This window comes from Lampetra planeri, chromosome 2, assembly GCF_965212315.1.
Source record: "Lampetra planeri chromosome 2, kcLamPlan1.2.h2, whole genome shotgun sequence".
Lineage (NCBI taxonomy): Eukaryota > Metazoa > Chordata > Hyperoartia > Petromyzontiformes > Petromyzontidae > Lampetra > Lampetra planeri.
In genome coordinates, this window is record NC_136108.1 from 31,624,585 (window position 1) to 31,641,064 (window position 16,480).

The following is a 16,480-nucleotide window of genomic DNA, read 5'->3' on the forward strand; positions in this document are numbered from 1 at the left end:
CCTCAGGTGAAGAACAGGTCTGTCGAGGCGGCAGCTTGCGTTGTGGCCGAAACGTCGTGAGAATTATTTTATTATGTTTTATTTTTAATATTTTATTATTTCCCTTCTACGTGACTTTACCGAAAGAACCAAGAAGAAGACTCGTTCGCGCCGTTGCGGAGTATATTAAGCACGTAATAAATAAGCAGACGATACTATGGCCCCGTGGCAGATGCGGCTACTTGAGTCACACATGGAAAATTAAATCCTCTCCAGCAGTGCGCGGAGACTGTGGTCACCCAGAACAGACCATGGAGCATATAACAAGCAGAGATCCAATGACCCGATTCACAAATATGAAGGAGGCGTCATCACAACGATACACCACACCGCTACTCTTGACTCAATTATCTGCTTCTTTCAGTAAAATCACGGAGATAGAAAACTATTATTATTTTAAATTTTTATTATTTTAATTGTATTTCTTGTTTTTTGTTTGTACGTGACTTTACCAAAAGAATCAAGAATATGAATTCCTGCAGTCACGAAAGTTTTAAGTCAAAATTCAATCATCTGGCTCAACCACCGCGAGTAAATTAACAGCTGTTGCTAGACATCAACATCAGCCTCATGAAGCAGACAGATCGATAGGTTCTCACTGAGAACTACGAACTCACAGAGAGACCCCAGAGGCTCGCACAGGGCCAAAATGTACACACAGAGACCCATAGACTCACATCGAGACCCATAAACTCACGTAGAGACCCATAGACTCACATCGAGACCAATAAACTCACGTAGAGACCCATAGACTCACATCGAGACCCATGAACTCACGTAGAGACCCATAGACTCACATCGAGACCCATAAACTCACGTAGAGACCCATAGACTCACATCGAGACCAATAAACTCACGTAGAGACCCATAGACTCACATCGAGACCCATGAACTCACGTAGAGACCCATAGACTCACATCGAGACCAATAAACTCACGTAGAGACCCATAGACTCACATCGAGACCCATGAACTCACGTAGAGACCCATAGACTCACATCGAGACCAATAAACTCACGTAGAGACCCATAGACTCACATCGAGACCCATGAACTCACGTAGAGACCCATAGGCTGACATAGAGACCCACAAACTCACACACCACAACGCTGCTCTTGACTCAATTGTCTGGCTCCACCGCCGCAGGTCAAATAACAGCTGTTGCTCGACATCAACATCAGCCGTCCATAAATGACGTCACGCACCTGGGAGGGGGGGGGGCGGTCAGACATTTGTGACGATGTGTGACGAGGGGGGGGGGGGGGTTTGAGGAATGTGACGTCACATAAAAATGCGCAACTTTAAATAAATATCGACAACACGTTCTACTTAATTAAATAGACTTTTTAGTAAATGTTTTCTCCTACAACATCAGAGTGCAGCGGTACATTAAATATACACTACAATGACAATAGTTTAAAGCGATTTGAAGCATGTTTTATATATTTTTTTTGGGGGGGCAGAGCTTTCTGACGTCATATTTGAGGGGGGGTCTGACTTTTTGTGACGCCGTGTGACAAGGGGGGGTGGGCAGTCAAAAATCGTCCAAAATCGCGTGACGTCATTTATGGACGGCCCCTAAACGTATCTTTCCCTCCGCATGGAAATCAAGAGTATTATCAACACATTCCATCAGCCATGTGTAAAACAAAAATAGTTGTAGGGACAGATACGATTGTAGAGATCTCTGCCTAATAGAGGTGGAATGAGTCACCTGACGTGTTGCAATTCGGGGGTTGCTTTTGGATTTGAGAATCGATCCTTGTTGCTGTTGTAACGTCGCATTGAATGGTGGCGCCTCTGGTGGCTGCAGGCATCACGCGGACGCGCGTGTCTCTAGCTGAATGTCCGATGTTATTCCCCGAGTTGATTGATGCGGCGCATGTACGTACATGCATCATCACACCCCAACAAAACCTAGGCCCGTGTTGTCCTGCGCTGTCCCACAACACTTTGAAGCGTCGTTAGTGAGAAGAAAAAAAAAGAAAGAGATTTTAAAGTTGCCAGTAACATCGTAACTACGTTGAACTTCTTTCGCACCGTACGTAGCCACCTGTGCTAATCGGAGGTGCGTATTAAAACGTGCGGGAGTGATGGTACCGTGGCGTATGTTTGTTCTATATAAACCTCTTGTTGCAGCAGCTCTTTCTCCTACGTCAGCATTTCTCCTGCTGTGTTTGTCCCACCTGATGACGGCTGCTTGTGTTGCGATCGAAACGTCGTGATATATTAATTTTATACCTACGCGACTTTACCGAAAGCTTCAAATCAACATCGTGTTCCACTACTTTCGCACGGTACGTAGCCAAACCGTGCTTATCGGAAAACGTGCGGGAGTGATGGCACCGTGACATCAGCAGAGTGCCTCCAACATTGTAGGGCAACAACAGCAGAGGGAACCGAGTGGAAACACAGACTCTGTGCGCACCACTACCCCCCTGGCCTCTCTGTGTGCCCTGAAGCAGGGCCATTGCCCGAAACGTCGGCTGTCGTATCCATTTTTTGCTAAAGCTGCAGTGTTGACGAATGTGTAAGTTGGTGTTGTAGTTCACTGTGCTTGTGCACCACTGCCAACGCAGCATATGCAGATAAAGTATTTAACCTTGTACACAGCTGTGTGCAAAGCTGTTGTGGTCGTGCCTCAGCGGTTCACCAGCATACGGGAAAGAAGAGGTTAGACATCACGGTGTTTATAGTTATTCTGTCTCGTGAGGCAAAGGTGCAGCCCTACAATTTCTTGTTCGTGCCACTGCTCGCGGAAAGGGCCTCCACTCAGGGGAGATCCAGAGAGCCCCTCTAGAGAGGGCATTTGGCCTACTCTTCCACGCCAGCCCAGACATCACGGACGAGGTGGGAATGTCCACGTTTTACCCACCACCACCACACGCAACTTGCCCATCGACCAACTATGGTGAACCCAATTTGTACTGCTGGGTGGAGAGAGGTCAAGGAGCAGATAAAAAAAAACTGCATTCTTGTTTCAACTGGCCTGGAATTACAATCTGGAGAATCATCCAAATAGGAGAATCTTCCAGATTGTACGTGCATGTCACTAACCATTGCACCGCTGGGACAACATTCCATCGATTATGAAACTTTAAATGCGTGTCGGACAGACCAGGGGAACTCACGTCCCGGGTGCATCTTCGCACACGACCCTTATTTTGACGAGATATTTCACACAAGATTAGCGCTGTTTGTTTTTCGGCTGGGTCTTCCTTTAAGCCTTGGAAGCCACATCCACATAGCATAGTGATTGTAGGGCTCTTCCACTGGTGTGACCTGTGACCTCTCCCTTGGTAAATGAACCCTGACCCGTGCCCCCATTCCCCTTGAGCATAACTGCATTAGCGCAATGCATGGTCGTTGTCCAGGGATCAACTTGCCCCATGGATCGCCCACCTCGCTCGTCCCTTAATCGCTTGTGAGACAAAGGTGGTCAGGCAGTAGTGAGACAAAGGTGGTCAGGCAGTAGTGAGACAAAGGTGGTCAGGCAGTAGTGAGACAAAGGCGGCCAGGCAGTAGTGAGATAAAGGTGGTCAGGCAGTAGTGAGACAAAGGTGGTCAGGCAGTAGTGAGACAAAGGCGGCCAGGCAGTAGTGAGACAAAGGCGGCCAGGCAGTAGTGAGACAAAGGTGGTCAGGCAGTAGTGAGACAAAGGTGGTCAGGCAGTAGTGAGACAAAGGTGGTCAGGCAGTAGTGAGACAAAGGTGGTCAGGCAGTAGTGAGACAAAGGTGGCCAGGCAGTAGTGAGACAAAGGTGGTCAGGCAGTAGTGAGACAAAGGCGGCCAGGCAGTAGTGAGATAAAGGTGGTCAGGCAGTAGTGAGACAAAGGTGGTCAGGCAGTAGTGAGACAAAGGCGGCCAGGCAGTAGTGAGACAAAGGCGGCCAGGCAGTAGTGAGACAAAGGTGGTCAGGCAGTAGTGAGACAAAGGTGGTCAGGCAGTAGTGAGACAAAGGTGGTCAGGCAGTAGTGAGACAAAGGTGGCCAGGCAGTAGTGAGACAAAGATGGTCAGGCAGTAGTGAGACAAAGGTGGTCAGGCAGTAGTGAGACAAAGGTGGCCAGGCAGTAGTGAGACAAAGGTGGTCAGGCAGTAGTGAGACAAAGGTGGCCAGGCAGTAGTGAGACAAAGGTGGTCAGGCAGTAGTGAGACAAAGGCGGCCAGGCAGTAGTGAGACAAAGGCGGCCAGGCAGTAGTGAGACAAAGGCGGTCAGGCAGTAGTGAGACAAAGGCGGCCAGGCAGTAGTGAGACAAAGGCGGCCAGGCAGTAGTGAGACAAAGGTGGCCAGGCAGTAGTGAGACAAAGGTGGTCAGGCAGTAGTGAGACAAAGGCGGCCAGGCAGTAGTGAGACAAAGGCGGTCAGGCAGTAGTGAGACAAAGGCGGCCAGGCAGTAGTGAGACAAAGGCGGTCAGGCAGTAGTGAGACAAAGGCGGCCAGGCAGTAGTGAGACAAAGGCGGCCAGGCAGTAGTGAGACAAAGGCGGTCAGGCAGTAGTGAGACAAAGGCGGCCAGGCAGTAGTGAGACAAAGGCGGCCAGGCAGTAGTGAGACAAAGGCGGCCAGGCAGTAGTGAGACAAAGGCAGCCAGGCAGTAGTGAGACAAAGGCGGCCAGGCAGTAGTGAGACAAAGGCGGCCAGGCAGTAGTGAGACAAAGGCGGTCAGGCAGTAGTGAGACAAAGGCGGCCAGGCAGTAGTGAGACAAAGGCGGCCAGGCAGTAGTGAGACAAAGGCGGCCAGGCAGTAGTGAGACAAAGGCGGCCAGGCAGTAGTGAGACAAAGGCGGCCAGGCAGTAGTGAGACAAAGGCGGCCAGGCAGTAGTGAGACAAAGGCGGCCAGGCAGTAGTGAGACAAAGGTGGTCAGGCAGTAGTGAGACAAAGGCGGCCAGGCAGTAGTGAGACAAAGGCGGCCAGGCAGTAGTGAGACAAAGGCGGCCAGGCAGTAGTGAGACAAAGGCGGCCAGGCAGTAGTGAGACAAAGGTGGCCAGGCAGTAGTGAGACAAAGGCGGCCAGGCAGTAGTGAGACAAAGGCGGTCAGGCAGTAGTGAGACAAAGGCGGCCAGGCAGTAGTGAGACAAAGGCGGTCAGGCAGTAGTGAGACAAAGGCGGCCAGGCAGTAGTGAGACAAAGGCGGCCAGGCAGTAGTGAGACAAAGGTGGTCAGGCAGTAGTGAGACAAAGGCGGCCAGGCAGTAGTGAGACAAAGGCGGCCAGGCAGTAGTGAGACAAAGGCGGCCAGGCAGTAGTGAGACAAAGGCGGCCAGGCAGTAGTGAGACAAAGGCGGCCAGGCAGTAGTGAGACAAAGGCGGCGTTGAACTTGTTTCGCGCCGTGCGGAGCCGTCCGTGCCAATCGGAGGTGCGGGGCGTGGGCAACGAACTGAACTCAAAAATGAGTTCTCGAGAAAGGAGTTTTAATATGTGGAGGCCCGCAGAGCTTGGGCAATTGCTGGGCACCGGTTCATCGCGTCGCTGCTGCTGCTGCCTTTCCCGTTTGTCTGTGGTTCCTCCTCAGTGGCGAATGGCAGTTGTTGATGTTGTTGTACCTGTTAACAGAGGTGTGGACTCGAGTCATGTGACTTGGACTCGAGTCAGACTCGAGTCATGAATTTGATGACTTGCGACTCGACTTGGACTTGCATAACAATGACTTTGTCCCACCTATGAGATGTGGACTCGAGTCATGTGACTTGGACTCGAGTCTGACTCGAGTCATGAATTTGATGACTTGCGACTCGACTTGGACTTGCATAACAATGACTTTGTCCCACCTCTGCCTGTTAAGCACAGCAAGTTGGTGGAGTGACGAGCACAGGTGGTGCAACTGTCAGGCATCTCAGTCAATCCACCCATAACACTTGGGTCTGTTCTGGGACCTACTGCCAGCGAGCTTTCCACACTTCACGTGGCCTCAAAGTGCACCTAGCCTGGCACAAGCGCCGTGGTGATGTCACTTATAACTTAATGGCGAACCAAGGCCTAATAATATTGTGCTAGAAGCATTTGTCAATACTAATACTTACATTTCATACTATATTATTGTTTTTAAAAAAAGTTTTGCTGGCTGGCTAGTTAGTTGGCGGTTGTGACATCATCATGCACACCTGCGCCTTGAGGTCATTCCACCAACCCACCCTCCACACCGGCCATGTATTCCCCGCAAATGCGCGGACATTGCGAGTCTGTTTGAAAAGCCTTCATGCTTAACCGAGGTGGTGCAGTGAATGGTGTCGTGCGCTAACCATTGCACCGCTGCCCTCCCCCCCACCACCCACCCGCGTAAAGAGAGGTATCGTGAAATAACCGGCCTTCCTTCTCACCCTCTCTCCGTCTCCCTGCGTGAATGCAGGCGTTCCAGAAGAGCGACGTGGACTCGCTGCAGGTGGAGATGCAGGCCCTCAACCGCCAGGCCCAGGCGCTCATCCAGAGCGCGGCCAAGTCTGCCGACACGGGCGCTCTGGAGAGCGACGCCGACGAGACCAACAGCCGCTGGAACACGCTCAACACCAAGGTGCGTACCCCGCCGCGGTGGCGCGGTCGCCATGGGCCCTTGGCAGAGGTCGCAACCGGGTACCCGATACCCGTACCCTACCCGATACCCGGCTACCCGTACCCAGCCGGGTACGGGTACGGGTACCCGTATTGCGACCCTGGTGCTGCCGGGTACGGGTACGGGTAGGCCGTGAGTCACTGGTGAGTAACCGTTTGTCATTCATTTCGGGTAGGATACGGGTACGGGTAGGAAACGGGTACCTGTACCCGGCCGGGTACGGGTACCCATTTGCGACCCTGGTGCGGCCGGGTACGGGTAAGGAATCAAAACCCGTTTGCGACCTCTGGCGCTTGGGGCGGCACCGTACACCGTCCGGCCTTTCCCCCGCTCGCTGATGCCGGAGCTTGGAGCCCATTCTGCCTAAGGGCCCGCGCGTGCATTTTAAAATAATAATAAAAATTTACCAGGTAAGCCCCACTGAGCAACTATGTAGCTCTTTTTCAGAAGCGGCCTGCCTATCACAAATGAGAGCTCAACGTAGGGGCCTTTCATCACGTGGAAATTTATAGTGACCAAATAAATGCGTGATGTTGAGTCTAAATGTGGAGGGGAAAAACCGGAGGACCCGGTGAAAAATCCACGTGACCACGGGGAGAAAGATGTGCTCGCTCCAAATATACAGGCATTAGGGTCGGGATCGAGCCCACAACCTCCTGTATACCGGGCGAGGTAGTTAACATCTCGCCACCGCGGCACCCACCGCCTACACGCTCGATAGCTACGCCACTAGGTCCCATGGATCCTGTGTCACTTTGTAGGACCTAGGCTAGTCTTTTCGTCTCTCTCCGTGGTAAGTCTGCACATCTGAAGACGTGTCGACGCGGGAGTTTCTCAGCAAGCAGTGCATCGTAGCGGAAGGCGACACTGCACAATCTACTTCCAAGAACTCACCGCGTGCGACCAGCTGCCTCGGCGCGTCCCCCCACCCCTTGCCACGGCGCTGACCGCCGCCGCCGCCGCCGCTTCGGGTGCAGCTAGAGAGGTGCAGGCGTGCATCGAATGCTGTCGCCTCGTCGGAATGTCTCTCCTGCAAGGTGGCCGAGCGGGCTGCCAAGCTGCAAGAGGCGCTGCTCCACTGCGGCAAATTCCAGGAGGCGCTCGAGTCCCTGCTGGGCTGGCTCGCCGACACGGAGGAGCTCATCGCTGGGCAGAAACCCCCCGCGGCCGAGTACAAGGTGGTACGGGCCCAGCTGCAGGAGCAGAAGGTGGGTTTTCCGTGACCTCTGACCGTTCTCGCGATGGGTTAAAGCTGGGGGCAAGGGTTCGAGCTGAGGGGTCAGGGTTTTGATGGATGGCTTGGGCTATCTCGTGCTGAGTAAGGGCTAGGATTACGGCCATAGGTGGTGGAGCCTATATTTAAGCCTCGTGAGCAATTGCCTCTTATATAATTTATTGAGTAACTCATGAGCCCTGACACTTGCCGTCTGAAATACGTTCAATAAAAATGCCATTTAATTACGTCGGGATGCCTCACTCAGCCTGTCCGCTTGACAAATTCCTTCTTAAGGAGTGCGTAGGTGGTTTGTTTGTTTGTTTCGGGAGAAACTGGAGTACCCGTCGAAAAAACCCCACCGGGCATACGATGGCATAACTCTCAAAGCTCCGCACACATGGACTCAAGAATCCATTGCTGTACTGCCATCACCTGCCACTTGAATTTGAACCCAGGATTTCGTCAGTGAGTTGCCCGGCCACCTTCAGACGCAAGACAGTCGACAAACTAAGTAACCCGCAAAGAGGCAGACCGCCTTGCCCTTTGTGTTGCGTCTCACCGCGAGCCTCCGTCGACGACTCGCGTCGGTCACCTGACCCCCCCCCCCCCGCCGCCCACAGCTGCTGCAGCACCTCCTGGACGACCACCGGCCGAGGGTGGAGGTGCTACGGCGGGAGGGCGAGCAGATCGCCGAGCTGGCGGAGCCCGCCGAGCGGGAGCGGATCCTCGGGGAGCTCGCCTCCCTCTCGCACCGCTGGGAGGCCTTGCTCGCCGCGGCCCAGGAGAGGTAACGGCGGCGAGCGTTCGCGATGGTTGTACGAGTCGGAGGAAGAGGGGGGGGGGTAGGGGGGGGTGTGGTGTGAGGGGAGGGGGTTGCTGGAGGAGGAGGGGGCCCCGAGTATCGCGCTCGATGACCGAACCGGCGCTGAGGCCGGTCGCCCTCGTGCGAACCGGCCGTTGCAGAAGGCCGCAGCGCGACAACGCCGCTCTGCCTCGCGGTGGCGCGACGACGCCGATGAGGACGACGACGACGAGGCGTGAGGGCGTGCCGCAACACGCCAGCACGCGACGCAGCCTTTAGCCTGCTCCCTGCTTCATACCGGACCGAAATACAATCCCCGCCTCTGCACGGCACTATGGGGTATTTTGGCCGGCGATGAATGCAGTAGAGTACTTAGTTACATGCAGCAGTGCCAATCCACTGCTGGATGAAGGCCCTCGGCACGCTGCATCGCTCCGTGGGGGTTGTTTGGCCGTACTTCACCACGCTGGGCATTGCGGGTTGCCGAAGTAGGGGATGGGCAGGACAGGATCAGACATCACTTACTCCTGATCTTAGCCACAGCCAGAAACTGAACTCGGTTCAGCGGGTTTATAAGGGCAGTACCTTGTGTTGATGTTTACTCACCCGCCCCTCCCACCCTCACCTCTCCAAGTGATGTAATGACTTGTCACAATTTGAAGCAGTGCTTCTATTCACAAACAATCATTTATTTTGACTGTTTGTTTCGCGCCAATTTTCCCTAAATGTAACAGGAATGTATAATTTGCATAATATTTGCATACATTCTAAGCCAACAACGTTTGACGCACATTTTACGCGCCTGGTTAATGCCACGGAGGCTAAGTGCCGAGTGCTTTGCCAACTTGTCATGGGAAATATCGGCTGAGGCAGTGTACATTTCAAACTAAGGTTGTGCAACAACTTGCGCCATACCTCGACTGATAGGTTTTTCTCAGAGGACAGGACTGATTGCTCACAGGTTTAAAAAAAAAAACGAGAACAAAATAACATTCACGTCATCGTCGTTGGATTAAATTCAGTCATTTGTGCGAGCGTCTCTGGTAAGTTTAAAAACAAAACCCTCCGTTCTTTCCTTTCTTTCGATCGAGTCTTAATGAGCGACATATTTCAAATGTGCAATTTATTTCTGTCGGTCGGGTTTTGAAGCTCTGCAGAGGCCCGGCCAAGGTGGGTTTTGGCGGATGCGTTGGCGTGTCCCGTGATTGATCGGCTCGTCTTTGAAACAATTCCTGGCCTCCAGGAACGCACCGATGTGCCGCGAGTCTGCAAGGAGAGTCTCGAAATGTATCAGGACCTTGCGGAGCTCTTGGAGAAAGTGTCAGAAGAAAAAAACCAAAAACCTCGGCGGATCAACTTGCGTCATTAATCATAGCCCTCGTGTCAAGCCGCATTAGCCGTCTCTTGTAATCAATTCCCAAAAACCCAGATAATTTTTTTTTTTCACGGTCTGCACGGCCAAACGCTCTTCTTGTAACTGTCAGGAAAAATGCTCGCAAGGGGCTGCGGGCTGCCTCGAGATTTGCATTATTGCAAGTTTCGGCGCGCGTGCGTTTAAACACGCCTCGCTCGCACGGGGACGCGGCCGTGTAGCTGTTCGCCCGCTTCGCTACGAAACCCAGTTCCATTCCTGGCCACGGCCAAGCATCAGTTTGCGAATTGTGAACCGGTCCTGGGTCTCCTCTAGACCAGCTCAGCCTTATATAAGCACCTGGTGCGATGCGTATACATCAGCACTAGGGAGACAAAGGCGGCCCGGGGTGCGGTTTCCGGCCACCCCACGCCCTTGTGCGCTGCTCGCGCCTCAATACTTAATAGGTGCTCGCTAACAGCACTTTCCCCCACCACCGCAACAGTCCATTAAGAGTTTTTTTTTACAGGAATCTTTGTTTATAAAAACATACGTACACACACGCACGCAAATGCGCTAATAAAAGAAAGCTATTTCAGGACTTTTCGTTGGTCCTCCGTGGCGCCAAGGCTCGCGTCGCGATGCATTGCGGGCCGACGTCGCGTTGGACTCGCGTCCGCGCCCTCCGCCCGCGTATTGCATCCCCGTGCAACACGAGAGGGCCCCCGCCCCCCTCCCCCCGCGTTTCGTATATTTAGAACGCATCTGCGCGCTGGCTCGTCCCAGCTGCCAGACACGGACGGGCGCGCACGGTCAGGCTACCCACGAGTTGCCACGGGTGTGTCGGGGGCAGCTTGGGCAGTTCGGATGCGGCGACTTGGGATCAGAGGTCGCAACCGGGTACCCGATACCCGTACCCTACCCGATACCCGGCTACTCGTACCCGGCAGGGTACGGGTACGGGTAGCCGTTTGTGACCCTGGTGCGGCTGGGTACGGGTACGGGTAAGGAATCAAAACCCGTTTGCGACCTCTGCTTGGGACCGAGAATAATGGGCGTTGAGGAGGGCGAGAGAGGCGGGGTCGGGGGGGGGTCAACTTAGAGAATGGGGCCACTGATGGGCCTTGGGCATACTTGGGGTGACGGCAGAAAGAGCGTAAAAAGAGCTTAGCAACTCTAAAACATTTTTCGCCGCGGATGAGTGGCACGCTTCGCCTGACTTTTTTTTTTTGGAGGGGGGGGGGGGGTCGACGAGGTCCCGGTTTTTCAACAAGCGGACGAACATGAATGCGAATGGAATTCATTTGACTCACTCGCGGGTCTCGCGAGTGGCGGAGAGTCATCGCTTTGCCATTAGCCGCGGTTCTAAGCGACCAGGGCAGCATGCGTCTCGCATTCTGATGTTGGGCCAAGGCCTTAATGAGGGCTTTTTTTGTATAGGAGAGGAGATCTAACTCGTAGGGAAGCCAAGCATATGATGAGATGATAATGGCGATAATAATTAAACATTATTATATTACACTCCACATTTTTCACCCCCACTGTTGAATGACGAGAAAATTACAAAGTAACCACGTGAATGGAAATATTGTGTAAAAATCTGTGGAAAAAATCGTCTTGTAATGATTAATAACTCCTGAAAATGAGTGAAGGTGTATTGAAGATGGTATTATTAATCATTGCATCTTCAATACACCTACAATAATAAATGTATACAATAACACTCACATAATTTAATGAGCACTGAAAACCTGGGTTCAATCCCAGGTCTTAATAATCCTTCACCAGGGTTCGCACTTAGCTCACCACTTGGCTGCTTCCTGCTCATCTGTAGTCGATTGTGATATACAATTTGCCTGAACGACGACGCGACATGAAAACTAATAATTATCACGAATCCACAGCTCGACCCTAACATTTAACCACTGCTTGAGACGTACATAACCCGGGACAGAAAATCAAGTCATTCTTGAGTAGAATGGCGGGTCAGAATCACGACGATTCATCAAATCGCTGCACTGCGTTCATGTTCCAACAGAATGCACGCACTCGCTCGCTCACTCTTGCTCGTGTGTGCGTCTCCCCCCCCCCCCCACCGCACGTTTGTTTCACACATGGCGCTCGCGTTTAGGCAACGGCAGCTGGAAGCCATCCTGTCGGTGGCGCGGCGATTCCACGACACGCTCGAGCCACTGCTCGACTGGCTCACGGCCGTTGAGAGGCGGCTGTCCAACGCCGAGCCCATCGGCACGCAGACCGCAGCCATCCAGGAGCAGATAGACCAGCACAAGGTGCGGCCTTCACCGCCCATGGCCTTCCCCAACAACCACAGCTGTCCCACTAACCGTTGCCCGTTTATTTTGCCGTAGAGTGGCAGATTTCATGATCAGACCGGGTGCCCTTTTTGACTGGTTTCTGGCATATGAATGTGGAATTTTGTACCACTGGCTTTAGACATGATATTGTCATGCCACGTGGTGTGCAAGCAGTGTGTGGTGTTCATGATATGCTCTCATCCAGAGCAGAAGTCGTTATCACTGAAGTGGCATGTTTGTATTTATGGACAATGAAAATGTAATTATTGTATCTCATAAGCAATTCATATACTGCCAATTATATATATCCAGGAGGGTCCTGCATTGGCAAGTTTTACCAATTCCATGGCAACATCTGGGAGGGGGTGACGTTCAGCACTTTTGTCTTCTGGCCACCTCAGCACCATGCCTACAGCACCTGGCAAGCCCTGGTGGTAACCTACCCAAGTGTTAGCCAGGCTCGGTGCCTGCTGGCTTCTGATCTCTGATGAGATCGGTCACATTTTTGCGTGATTTTAGTCACAGACATATCAGTGCCAACATATTCTTAATCTTTATATTCCTTAAAAATAGTGTGAATTTTATTTTTATTTTTGTTTTGTTTTATTTTACTTTCATTACTTTTAATGTTTTACCTACGTGACTTTACCGAAAAAACCTGAGAATATGAATCATTGCAGTCACGAAAGCTTCAAATCTAGAGTTACTTTAAGGGTTTACTCCTTGAAATTGTACCTACATGTGCTTGTGTTTTTTTATTATAATTTTTTTCCATTGTGTTTTGTTACATTTATGTTTTGCATTTATAATCCTTGCATGCCCCTTTTGATTAATTTTTTTTTTTTTTTCGCCACAAACACAACAACAAACCGTCCGAACAAAATTGGACATGCGCGCAATTACAACGCTTAATTATATAACGACACTGAACACACAATAGTGTGTGGCAGAAGACATTGCCTCGAGGGCCAAACCTCTGGAAGAAGCCCAGGAGCTATCCTCAGCACTTATGGGACTGAGCTGCAGTGAGGATGGGCAGCGGCTCCAGGCGAAGCTGGGGGTGGCCCAGGCCAGGCATGCAGAGGCCCAACTCAGGAGCGAGCGACGCGCCGCTTTGCTCAACGAGGCGCTGGAGAATGCTCGCATCTTCGGGGAGAACGAAGTGGCCCTGCTCACTTGGCTGGCACAAACCCAGGACCGGCTGGCAGCTCTACGGAACATCCTGGATTACAGGCCTGAGCCTCTGCAGGCCCAATACGATGAACATCTGGTACACGCACTTCCCATTATAGAACGTGCAGCAATTAGGATATAGACACAGACACAAATTGGCAGACCTCTCCTCCTAACCGCAATCATGCATTATCACTCTCCCATCTTAAAATTTCTGAATTTCATTTAAATCAGTAAGTGTGCCTTAATTTACAGATGGTTGGTTTTTTTTCATTTTGCATTGGCGTGACCTTTTCAGTTGAGCTTTTCACTTCATACTCAAGAAGTTACATTTTTTCTCATCTGTTTTTAATTAACATTTTATTTTAGCATTGCATGGGTGCTTTTTTACTTGATTTCGAGGCGTATTCACGGGCCGTGTGAATATTTTTTTTAATTGAATATTGTTAATCTCTCACCGCCGCTTGATCACCTTACAGATTCTACACGAGGAGATTGTGTCACGGAAACAGGATGTGGACCAGGCCATCAAAAACGGCCACGCTCTGCTAAAGCAGACAACAGGTGGGTTACTCCCAAGTCACAGGCAAAACAGCCACCACTTATCATCTGCAACGATGTATATTATATTGTTAGAAACACGCGTTTAGAGTATTTGGCTGCTCGACATTTCCACGTGACGATGAGCCACTTCATTGAGCTATCATTTGTGGCCAGGTCGCTTCTGCAAAAAGAGCTTTGTAACTCAGTGGGTACTTACCTGGTTAAATTAAAAATTGTTTAGTTTATTACTTTGAGCAACTATTGAACGTTCTAAAAAAATAACAACAAATGTAACATCTTTGGAGAAGTAAAGAGCTCGCTCATGGCACTGCTGGTGTAAGGGCGTCCACTAGAGCCTCAAAAGAGGATACTTGGCCTACTCTTCCACGCTGGCTAGACGTCCCTGAAGAGGGTGAGAGTGCTCACACTTTACCGCACCACACGCAGCTTGCCAATAATCGGCTAATTGCGATGCACCCGTTTAATATTGCTGGGTGGACAGAGGTGGGAGAATTTAAGAAACTCCAATACGTTCTGTATTTGTGTGTAATTTACTGGCTGATATATGTTCAGCTATGCCCATCATGTGGCCCTCTCTACAGAGATTGTTATAGGTGGTATATTTTAAAATGTAAATCTGTGCTTATTATGTTTAGCATGTAACTTGTTATTTGGGAGCGCAGTTAAGTTTACGATATTGACACACGCCGTGAGATATTGACCGGCAAAGTTATGATCGCTTTAGCTGGAAAATAAACACTAAAAGTGCGCGTGGTTTGATGAGTTATCCATACCACTGTGATTAGCTCTTCTATACCGTCACGGAATAAGGCAACATTAATGATTTCTCTGCGCGAGGCCAGACCCTACAACCAGCGTGGCTTTATGTCACCGTCTATAGATGTGTTTACTGCCGGACCAGGGCCCTTACAAACCTCCCCTCCGAAGCCAGCCCTCCGGCCGAGTGTGGCAGCACACCTCCGATTAGCACAGTCGGCTTCCGCAGGGTGGGAAAGAAGTTCAACATACACAGCACACAGCACACGCCGAGACAACGAGCTCTCCCCCGAAGCCCTCCCGTCGTCGTGGCTAGCGGCCGCTCGACGTGTCGGCATCCAGCTCCTGAGCATGCGTTGCTACCATCGTCCGCGTGCAAGGACGGGGTATAATCTACAGATTATTTTTTTTGTATCCATCCGACGCGCAGGCGACGACGTCCTGCTGATCCAGGAGAAGCTGGACGGACTCCGCGGCCGCTACGGCGAGGTTTCGGCCTCCGGCGCCCGGGCCCAGCGCGCCCTCGAGAAGGCCCTCGGCCTGGCCGTGCGCTTCCATGCGGCGCGCGACGAGCTGGGCCAGTGGCTCGACGCCACGGAGGAGGCGATCGCGGCCTACGACCGCGACGAGGAGGCCGGCGGGGAGCAGCTCACCACGCTGCAGGGCAGGCAGCAGGTGCGGGACATTGATATTGGAATGATTAAAAGGCTTTTACCCTTGCTGACCTCAATGCGCGAGGTGTCAACCCTTTCCCTTTTCGAGGCGTCTGCAAGTTGCAGGGTTGGGTCCCGTTTCACCTCTGAATCTCAGAACACGCTGTTGTTTTTAAAGACATCGTTACTCACCTCAAAGAACCGTAGCGACACGGCCGCTGCACTCTACGGTAGCTGGCACCAAACTGTGCCTTGCGGGAGCCTCGGTACCGGTAAAGTTATTTTCTTTTCTTTTTTATTTTCCGGTTTCGGGAAAGCGTTAAAGATGTTCGAACATCGTCAGATAGACATCAATTACAAGGCATCACGTCTGCGTAACCTCACATAGTTGTGGTAAAAAGAAACTGAAAACATATGCCTGGTTATTTGTGCACTGCCCTTGAAACTAGTTAGCCTGTCCCAGAGACAGACTCTTTTATGGCACTGCCTCACCAGTGCTTGACCAAAGGCTGCCAAACGGTGCGCAGCACAAGGATAATGCACATCTTAAACACCTATATTCATGCCAGAACAGGAATTAGCCATTTTTATCATTCAATTCCTCGACACTGGCGAAAGGGTCCCATCGCGGACACAAATATTTGTTCCGATCAGCGATTATTTGATCCCCCTACTGATGTCTACCCTGAGAGGAACGATTATTGCAACACAACGCAGTGCGGACGCCACGGCACGTACTGCACGACGTAGCATCAGGTGCGGTGGTATCTGTCCGTGTTGTCTGTGTGGCTGCCTTCAGCAATGCCGACCCCCGACACCCCTGCGCTGTGACATGTCCCATGAAACAGCATGGGACCCAAACCCCGACACCACAGCGTGGACAAATCCTCGGCTTCCCGTGTGAATTGACACCACCGATCGTGCTGGTGTGGAGAGCGGTAGTGTAGTGGTTAGCGCGCTGCGCTACGAACCCGGCTACCCGAGTTCGATTCCCGCTCACGGGAAACGAACAAAGGCGGTCGGGCGTGGTGCTGGCCACCCACCCTCTTGTGGTGTCGTG

At 51.7% G+C, this 16,480-nt stretch overlaps 1 protein-coding gene across 1 annotated transcript in view; it reads left to right on the plus strand.

Moving 5' to 3' along the window:
- Nucleotides 1-16,480, plus strand: part of LOC144724331 (microtubule-actin cross-linking factor 1-like) — a 229,210-nt gene that overhangs the window by 154,682 nt on the left and 58,048 nt on the right. The window contains exons 58-64 of the mRNA XM_078603370.1: nucleotides 6,390-6,551; nucleotides 7,628-7,798; nucleotides 8,427-8,593; nucleotides 12,091-12,250; nucleotides 13,215-13,544; nucleotides 13,927-14,011; nucleotides 15,198-15,442. Coding sequence (XP_078459496.1) covers nucleotides 6,390-6,551; nucleotides 7,628-7,798; nucleotides 8,427-8,593; nucleotides 12,091-12,250; nucleotides 13,215-13,544; nucleotides 13,927-14,011; nucleotides 15,198-15,442 — 1,320 coding nt within the window. The remainder of the gene's footprint in view (nucleotides 1-6,389; nucleotides 6,552-7,627; nucleotides 7,799-8,426; nucleotides 8,594-12,090; nucleotides 12,251-13,214; nucleotides 13,545-13,926; nucleotides 14,012-15,197; nucleotides 15,443-16,480) is intronic.